Below are 9,793 nucleotides of genomic sequence, written 5' to 3' on the forward strand. Positions count from 1 at the left end.
TGCCTGTGTCTGCCCCCCCCGCCGGCCCCCCGCCCCAATGCAACCCCAGAGTGCCCACTTACTTTTCCAGCTTGGTATTAGCCCACCCCTGTCAGAAGGTCAAGAGAGATTAAGTAAGAAGGATGAAGTACTTGAAAAGAGAAAGTAAAATGGAGAACTTGCAGTTTTTGAAGTCCCTTTGCCATTTTTAAGATGCTTTTGAATCCAGATTTCTTTTTAACAAAAGGTACAAAGATTAAAGGAAACATGTATTAAATACGTGCAATGAAACAGTACAGCAAAGTGGACAGACATAGGCTTTGCAGGCAGGTGGGGCTTGCGTCCCTGCTCTGGCTGTGTGACTGGTGAGTTATGTGATTCTTCTGAGCCTCAGTTTCCTCATCTGTAAAATGGGGGTAACAGCACCTCCTACAGATGGCACGAAGCAGATGCGACTGTTGGAATCATCACAACAGCCCTGGATGCAGGTGAAACACTGCTGGCCTTTTGGGAGATGGAGGTAGCGGTAGACTTGGGAGAGAGTACACAAGATTACAGGGTGTGTCCCCTCCCAGGAAGGACCCTCCCAAATGATCTGAGACTTTGCATGTCAGCTGAGGACTTTCCCAGGTGTAAAATGTATGCTGTTTTCTTTTTCATCCCAGGTTTGGACCTCCCCAAAACTCCTTTCACAGGGACCAGCACGGCTTGCCGAGGTGACACAAACCAGCTCCCTTCCCCCCCACCGCAGTGACTTTTGCTGGGAGTGGAGCAGTGGGCCCGGCCGGCCTCTTCTCTCGCCGATGCCGCCCTCGGCAGGGTCAGAGGACCGGAGGCAGCCATGCCTCCCCCCGCCCCAGCTGCGCCTTCCCCACCGAGCTAACCCGCACAGCGTGCCCGCCCTCGGGTCCCCCGAGGACTGATCGCCTGACCTTGCTTCACACCCCCAGTGACGACTGCCCCAAGATGTCGCTAGAGTGGCTGGTGGCCTGGAGCTGGTCGCTGGATGGCCTTCGGGACTGCATCGCCACCGGCATCCAGTCAGTGCGGGACTGCGACACCACGGCCGTGGTCACGGTGGCCTGCCTGCTGGTCCTGTTCGTGTGGTACTGCTACCACGTGGGCAGGGAGCAGCCCCGGCCGTTCGCGGCCGTCAACTCCCTCATGCAGGCCGCCGGGGCGGACGCGGACGGGCTGCAGAACGGCTACGCGTACTGCCAGGCCCCCGAGTGCGTGCGCTGCGCCCACAACGAGGGCCTCAACCAGAAGCTCTACCACAACCTGCAGGAGTACGCCAAGCGCTACTCCTGGTCCGGCATGGGCCGCATCCACAAGGGCATCCGCGAGCAGGGCCGCTACCTCAACAGCCGGCCCTCCATCCAGAAGCCCGAGGTCTTCTTCCTGCCCGACCTCCCCACCACGCCGTATTTCTCCCGGGACGCGCAGAAGCACGACGTGGAGCTGCTGGAGCGGAACTTCCAGACCATCCTGTGCGAGTTCGAGGCCCTCTACAAAGCCTTCTCGAACTGCAGCCTCCCACAGGGCTGGAAGATGAACAGCACCCCCAGCGGGGAGTGGTTCACCTATTACCTGGTCAACCAGGGGGTGTGCGTGCCCAGGAACTGCAGGAGGTGCCCACGGACGTACCGCTTGCTCGGCAGTCTTCGGACCTGTATTGGGAACAATGTTTTTGGGAACGCGTGCATCTCCATGCTGAGCCCCGGGACCGTGATAACGGAGCACTATGGACCCACCAACATCCGCATACGGTGCCACTTAGGTATGTTGCGGGGACAGGGGCCTCCTGGCACGCACGTGTCTTGAGTACTTCCCTCTGGAACACCGCGGAAGCTCAAGTAGCCAGAACCGTGCCTTTTCCCGTTGGTCACTGCGCCTGTGTCAAACAGTCATGAATTGCATGCAAACCATTTTGATAGCAGAGACCGAGTCAAAGAGAATCTTAGGATCAGTGTGAGAGAAGCTCTGTCCAAAAGAACTTTCCGCAGCGGTGGAAGTGCTCTCCATGGTCATCGTGTAAGACGGTGGCCACCAGCCACATGGCACTGTTAAGTGCTTGGCATGTGGTCCTTGCAACTGAGGGACTAGGTTTTCATTTAAACTTCAGTAGCCACCCGTGGCTAGTGGCTACTGTCTTGCACGGTGCAGCTCTCAAAGACTGCTAGAATGATTGCTGAGGTTCTTAACGATGTCCAGGAGGCTGTGGAAGGTACTAGGTGTCTGCAGGATGGTCAGGGATTAAACGATACTTGGTGTTAAGTTTATTCAATTCAAATTCTCAGATCACTGGTAAGATGGGTCTTGTGTGTATGGCAGTGGTTTTGCAGACGGGGTCCAGAGTTAGACTGCCACTGTGGCAGCCAGCTGAGTTCCTTTGGGCAAGTCACTTCACCTCTCTGAGCCTCAGTTTCCTCATTTGGGAAGAGGAGGTCGCAAGATCACCCCCTCCAGAATTGTTTTTGAGCATCTGATCAGGGAACATGTATTGCAAAATATTTATTCCTGCAGAGCCTGGTACAGGGCGAGGACGGAATCGGTGCAGGCTTAGGAACAACTGGGTAAATAGGGATATGTGTTCCCCGGAATGCCTGTTCCTGGCGAGTGCTGATACGAGGTTGGTTATGGGACGGTGGCATCACCGGTTAGCGTCCCAGAGGGGAGAGTGCTGAGATGGTCTCAGCAGCGTCCAGCTGTAGGAAGTTTGCATCGCTGCCTCAGCTGCAGGAGGGAGAGCAGAATCGGAGCCTGGCACATGGGTTGGAGCAGAGATTTCATAACCTGCCGCGGGGGAGCCTGGGGAGGAGGCTGAGCCGGGAGCCCCGGGCCCTCCACCCCCTCTTCACCCACATGAGCTCTGCTGCACCCACTCTCTGTGTGGGGATCTGAGCAAGATGGGTTTGGAAAGAGGACTTCACTGCTTAAAGAAGAAGAAGAAATGACCAGATTAGAGCAGTGGAGATGGTAGGGATTTTAAGAGTAAAGGCAGGACAGGGTAGGAGTAGAGGCAGGGTGGTGGGGGGTGGCCTGAGTTTGTGGTCAGCAGTGAGACTCTGGGCAGGTAGCTGAGTCCCTCTGTGCCTCAGTTCATCATCTGTAAAATGGGGAGATGGTACTTACTCCCCAGGATTATCAAGAGGATTAAATAAGTAGCATCTTATTTAAGGCACTTGGCACAGTGCTGGCACGTGGCAGCGCTTGATAAATGGTAGCTGGTAGCTACCGTGACCAAACACTGCGATCGCCGGACTCGGGTCCTGGCTTCGCCCCATTTACCGAGTGCCCTTGAGCAGGGCCCAAGGGAAGCTCTGGGAGCCTCATTTTCTCCTTCCTAAAACGGAGGTAACGGTGCCTACCTCTGGGGTGCTCTGGGTGGGATCATCACGTGTAGGGCGCTTGGCAGGCGGGGCGGCCAGTTAACAGAGCGGTGGGGGATAATCCAAGCGGTGGCCGCGATCCGTAACCCCGCTGTGCGAGGCGCCAGGGCGCACTCGGGCTCAGGAGCGAGGGCTGCAGACGGGTGCTCTGGGGACAGGCGCCGACCCTGCCGGACGGGTGGGCGCCGCCAGCGTGGAGCAGAGGAGGAGGGTTTTCCCCTGGGGTCTGGGGGAGCCGCGTCTGGGCTTGCTGGGGAGACGAGCGGCGTGCGCTGAGGCCGGACGGGCTGGGTGGGAGCAAACCACAGAGGCCCAGATCCAGGCGTGCAAACCCAGGCTGCGTGCAATGAAGAGGGGGGATGCTTTGCTTTTTAAAGGTTTTCCTTTATAAGTTTATTTAAAGCTTCAGAATGGCTAGGAAGGGCGTTCGAGGATCAGCGTGGTGGAATTCCGGGCAGGCGTGTCGAGGCGAAGGGCTGGGGCTGAGATAAGCTAGGCTTTGCTTCCTGTGGCTTAGCGTGTGCGGTGCATGTGCACGATACCCATGTAGCCATGTGCACGTGTGCATGTGTGAAACCTGCCATTCCCTTCTCGGCCCAGACAGGTGCTTGCCAGAAAATGTGGGTCCTCCACGTTCTCAGGGACAGTAGGAAACCTTGGAAAACGTCCCGCCGTGGCCTGGCTGGTCGTCCACGCCAAGGCGAGCTCCCGGGCTGGGTTTTCTCAGCGTTTCCTTCTTCACACCGTCACACCCACATTAGTATCCACCCAGGAAGTAAACAAGGGCGTGTCAGGCCACACCTGGCCCGAAGGTGGTGGCACCTGCAGATCGAAACCATGTGCTGTTCAGGCTCCCAAGACTTGGACCATAAACACACACTCATGTACAGAACCGTGCTCTTGAAATGCCAGCTTTCTCCTCTTCCTCTGCCTTCTGTCTGAGCTGTGACTGGCGGGACTGTCCCTGCAGACCTCTGCAACCCCAGCCACTGCCCTTCCTTTGCGCGGCCCACGTGTGTGGGACACGTTGCCGAGCCCTGCTGTGAGCCACCTCCAGAAGTGGCATGGCCTCGTCCTGACTTCCTGTGGAACCACAGGGCAGCTCTGGGCCCACCCCGTCCCCGGCGCCACGAGTGGGGCTGGAGGTCCCAGGCGCACGGCCACAAACTTTCGGAAAACGACCTCTGCAACTCACCAGGCAGAGGCCGGGGAGGCAGAAACCACATGAAAATGCACAAGTGTATTCAGCAACTTCTAGCCAAATAAGCACGAGCGGACTCCTTGTTTTCCTTTTATGCACAAGCCCTGACCACAGAGGAGCCTGGGACAACGGGGGACTGTCCGAGGCCATGTGGAGGCCCCGTTTCTATCCCCTAGAGCCACTCGAATGCTCCGTTTGGGGACATTTTTGATCATTTCTGCCAGCTAAGCTGGTTTGCGGGCAGCAGGCAGGCACGGCCGGTGGAAGGCTGGAGCAGGAGGAGGGGGAGGGGGAGGGCAGGCAGCAGGGGGTGTCGAGCCAGCAAGCCGGGCCATTTTTCCATCGCCCCATGGTGATGAATCATCTATGGAGAGAAAGGAGAGCTTCTCTCTGAAACCACTGGGGTGGCTGTTCCTGCAGAGAACCACCTATTCCTAAAGGCCTTCTCCACCTGAGTCACACACAAAAGGAACAGGTGGCTTGCCTGGCCCTCTCCCTCAGCCAGGGAGTGCAGACTGAGCGCCTTTATAACCCCCAGCTGTTACTACCCATGGCAGGGAAATCCGCCAGTCTCGGCTTACTTAATGAAATGCACTACTGAGAATTGAAACATAGTAACTGCAAGACCATCAGCAATCACTTTAATGCCACTGCTAATAGGGTAACTAGCATCTATATCATAGTGCCCAGCTTTATAAGGACCTGTTCTTTGGAGCTAGCCAGACTCAGCAAGAACTACACAGTAACTTTTCAGCAGATCACTATACCTCTCAGTTGTTCCATCTGGAAAATGGGTGAAGTGACGTATGAAAATGGGTAAAATGGCCCAGTGCAGTGGCTCACACCTGTAATCCCAGCACTCTGGGAGGCCGAGGTAGGAGGATCGCTTAAGCTCAGAATTTCAAGACCAGCCTGAGCAAAAAGGAGACCCCATCTCTATTAAAAGTAGAAAAGCTAGCCAGGCATCGTGGCTTGCACCTGTAGTCTCAGCGGCTCAGGAAGCTGAGGCAGGAGGATCACTTGAGCCCAGGAGTTTGAGGTTGCAGTGAGCTATGATGAGGCCACTGTACTCTAGCCTGGGCAACAGAGTGAGACTCTGTCTCAAAAGAAAATGGGTGAAGTGATGTATATAAAGTATTTATTTAGCATAAACCTGTACACAGTAAGTCTTTAGTTATTGGTAACAAGGATAAAGGGTGCATAGCAGCCCTAAAAGGTTAAGTAAGCTAATGTCCCCTCTTTACAGATGAGAAGGATATGGGTCAGAGAGGTTGAGTGCCTTGCCCAAAGTCACACAGCACATAAGGGACAGAGCCAGATGTCTGTCCCCAAGTCCTCTGTCCTTCCCTCTCCCCCATGTGACCTCTTTGTTTGAATTATCACTCCGTGCATGCTTCCTGGAGTCATTATTTCTGGTTCAAAGAATGCATTAAAACACTCTGGCTGCTAGAGAGAAAATCATTTCATTTTGTAATAGAGGACATTAAATCACAGGGAGAATGCCAGCTTGCCCAGGGTCATTGCTGTCACAGTGAGACCGCCACCATCCCGACCCCTCTTCCAGGGCTCTGCTTCCTCCTGGCTTGTCCTTCCTGAGAGCTGTCGGGCTGGCCCAGCCCCTTCTGAAACCATTAGACAGCTGTGGTGGTGCCTTCACGTATGGACATCGGGGCAGTGACAGGGGCCACATGTGCCTGCAGACCCTTGGGTTGGAAGTGGGCACGGGGAGGGGCACACATGGCAGTGGCCCCCGCCTGGGTCATGGCCCCCTAGCCGGGGCCTCGCCACTTGCATTTCCAGTGTTTGTCTCCCTACAAAGGTGCCAGGCTGTTTCCTCTTCGGGGCCTTAGGGCTGCCCTCCAGTTTCCCAGAACGAGGCCGGGGAGACTCAGACTGGGAGCATGCCACCCTCCATCCTTAAGGTGGATTCAAAGGCTAGACCCGGAAGAGGAGAACACCGTGTGAGCGTTTCTGTCTTTCATTGCAACTAACATGGCCCTAGAGGTGGGACTGTGGCGAACACAGTGATGGGGCAGGGCGGGGCTCTAAACCCGGCCTCCCTCGACTTCCGGGGGTCCCCTGGTTTGGCTTCTGGAGTCTCAGAAGTGTAGCGCAAGCCTCCGCGTGTGGCCCTAATCAAGGGAGTCCGTGACCCAGAATAGACGGAGCCAGTGAAGGAGAGAGTTTTTGCCAAGAGCACAGCGAGTCCCAGCACAGTCGGTGTCGGGTGAGGGCCTGCCTCTGGCGCAGGGACGGCGCCTTCCCGCTGGTCCTCGCACACTGCTGGGAGGAATCGAACCGGCGCCCTGGGGCCTTGTTCATGAGGGCGGGCGCCGCCTCCCGCTCGTGCGCGCTCTGCCTTGGTGACCCCATCACCCCCAAAGGCCCAGCCCCAACGCCAGCATCTCGGGGTTTAGGTCCCAGCGCGTGGACGCGGGGGCGCACACACGTTCAGACCGCGCGCGGGGCTCGGAGGGGCGAGGCCAGAGGCCGTCCCCAGAGCGGGTCGCCCCGGCCTCCTGGCCCAGCCTTCACTCTCTCTCTTCTGTTTTCCCCGGAGGTCTGAAGACTCCAAACGGCTGTGAGCTGGTGGTGGGGGGAGAGCCCCAGTGCTGGGCAGAGGGCCGCTGCCTCCTCTTCGACGACTCCTTCCTGCACACCGCGTTCCACGAAGGTGAGCCGCCGCCTCCCCGCTCGCCGCCTTTTTTTTAACATTATTTTTTTTCTCTTTTTTTTTTTTTTCTTATTTTAACTAATAATCTTATTTATACTTTTTTTCTTTTTTTCATGCTGGACAGGATTGGGTTCCCAGCTTTTTTTTTTTTTAAAGAAAAAAAATTAATAGACTTTATTTGTTAGAGCAGTTTTAGGTTTTTGGAGAGATTGAGCAGAAATTACGCCTTCACACCCCCTCCACCCCCCACCCCCCCCACACACACACACATGCACACGCACACACACACATGCACACACACACATGCACACGCACACACATGCACACACACACATGCACACACACATGCACACGCACACACATGCACACACACATGCACACGCACACACATGCACACGCACACACATGCAATTTCCCCTCGTTGGCTGCAGCTGACGAGCGAGCCTTGACACGTGGCCATCAAAGTCCAGAGTGCACGCCGGGCCCACACCCGGTGTCACCCAGTCCGTGGGTTTTGGCAGATGTGCGAGGACACGCCTCCAGCATGACAGCGTCACACGGGATCGTTTCACTGCCCCGAAAACCCCTCCCTGCGCTGCCTGGTCATCCTCCTCCCACCTCCTTTTATCCACTCGGCTCTGCGACATTCCCGACCAGAGAGGAAGAGTCTCCCTGTGCGGGCTGAGGGGCGGGAACGGTCCCCGCGCCCCAGCTCCGCACAGGGCCTGGCTCCCGGGTGGCCTGACCCCTCCTGTCGCCCCTCCGTCCCCCCCAGGCCCAGCGGAGGACGGCCCACGGGTGGTTTTCATGGTGGACCTGTGGCACCCGAACGTGGCGGCGGCCGAGCGGCAGGCCCTCGACTTCATCTTCGCCCCGGGACGGTGAGAGCGCGGCCGAGCGGGGGCCGGGGCGAGGGCCAAGCGAGCCGGACGCACCGTGGCACCGTCGGCCCGTGTCGCAATGCCACGCTCAGAAACCTGCCTCCACGGAGAGCTCTTGCCCGGGCTTTTCACGTCCTGCCGGGTCCCTCCTTCCTCTGGTTGTTGTAAATGGAAACTTTCCGGCTTGTATTTCCTTAGGTTTCTTTTCTTTCTTTCTTTCTTTCTTTCCTCCCAATCATTTGCTTCTGAGATTCTTTTCTGGCCTTAGCAGCGCGTCTTGACTCTGCGACCGGAGACTCGGCGCCCTTGTAAGTCTGTGTTTTGTCGCCGCTTGTTTTCTCGAGTTTTCTGAAATACAGCAGCCAAATGGTTATTTGTCTGAATGTAATAGCGTAGAGCTTCTTGTGGTCATCGTAAAAGAGAAAAACCCTAAAAACTGCAAACCAGAGAGCTATAGAACCTGACCCCTGATGCTTGGCGCCCAGGAGACCCTTCAGCCCCTCCAGGGCGGGGGACAGTCTGCAGCCCCCGCAGCCGGCGGCTTCAGTAGCGGCCGGAGAGGCTGCCGGACACGGTCGGGGTGGTGCACAGCGTCCGGGCCCAGGGGAACTGTCACCGTCGCTCACCTCACCCCAACCCCTGTCAGGTCCCTGGTGGCAACGGCATCTGGCCCGTGGGACTGGCGGCTGACCTTTCCACTCGGCTTTCCTACAGAGCCGAAGCCAGTGTCCCCAAGAGCCAACCTGCAGCTCGCGTCGGTCAGCCACGGAACGTGCGATCCGCTTACCTCACTGCCTACAGAAGCCCTACTGCCAAACCTGGCCTGGAAAATTCCCAGTTTTCGTTGTTTTGAGTCCATGGTGACGAACACTAAGACCACCAGTTGGCTGATGATGAGCCGTGGTGGGATAAGACCTCCCTCATCCAGTGACATTCCGGGAAAACCTTTCTTTGGCAAAACTGGAATCAAAGATCTGACCAAAGCGTCTGTTTTACTTTGAACTTCTGTTGCCTATGGTATTTGTTTTGTTTTTTTTTTTCCCATTTATTTGTACATAAATGTTCAAACACTGGACACACAGATAGTGGAAGAGTCAGTCCTGTGTCTTTGTCATTGCACAAAGGTAAGCGTGGAGTGACAGTGACCCAGTCTAGAAACAGCCTCTGTTAACCGGTACGTGGAAGTGTAGCCGGCCAGCTGTACTAGAGATGCGGTTTTTTTGGAATAATGCATCATGGGCAGTGTCAGATTTACAAAGCCAGGGAGTGGTCTGCAATATACCTGGTCACAGGTACAGGTCCAATGCTTGTATCAGAATAGAAACCAGCAGCTTCTATAAGGCACAACCGTCTGAAGTGCACACAGTCTGAAATGCACTCGGTAGTAACTCGGAAGTGTGCAAAGAGAACATGTCTACGTTCGAGCAGAATGTCTGCACAGATACTCGTCAGTGATGGGAACGCAGGGAAAGGCAGGAATTTCAAATACAGCTGAAGTCTTTTTACTAATTAATTGTCTTGTTAAAGAATCACTGAGGTGCATGATTTCTATACATCCTGTCTGCTCTACGTTTACAAAACCAACAGCCCATGCGGGAACCTGGCTACCTGTGTCCGTGTGACGTGGTTGGGGATAGAAGATAAAAATAAAGGATCTTGCTGAAAA

At 55.8% G+C, this 9,793-nt stretch overlaps 1 protein-coding gene across 3 annotated transcripts; it reads left to right on the forward strand.

Moving 5' to 3' along the window:
• Positions 1–699: 699 nt before the first annotated feature.
• On the forward strand, positions 700–9,793 carry ASPHD2 (aspartate beta-hydroxylase domain containing 2). 3 transcript variants are annotated; one of them, XM_012756675.3, is made up of 4 exons: positions 700–1,759; positions 7,133–7,246; positions 8,022–8,127; positions 8,842–9,793. In XM_012756675.3, exons 1-4 carry the CDS (start codon positions 946–948, stop codon positions 8,978–8,980), a joined length of 1,173 nt encoding a protein of 390 aa, XP_012612129.2. In that variant the 5' UTR covers positions 700–945; the 3' UTR covers positions 8,981–9,793. The 3 variants fall into 3 exon arrangements, 2 of the variants coding, with proteins under 2 accessions (XP_012612129.2, XP_012612130.1); XR_001152100.3 differs by having other exon boundaries at positions 855–1,759; positions 8,022–8,435; positions 8,842–8,933; XM_012756676.3 differs by having other exon boundaries at positions 8,022–8,934.

This window comes from Microcebus murinus, chromosome 22 (assembly GCF_040939455.1).
Source record: "Microcebus murinus isolate Inina chromosome 22, M.murinus_Inina_mat1.0, whole genome shotgun sequence".
Taxonomy (NCBI): Eukaryota; Metazoa; Chordata; class Mammalia; order Primates; family Cheirogaleidae; genus Microcebus; species Microcebus murinus.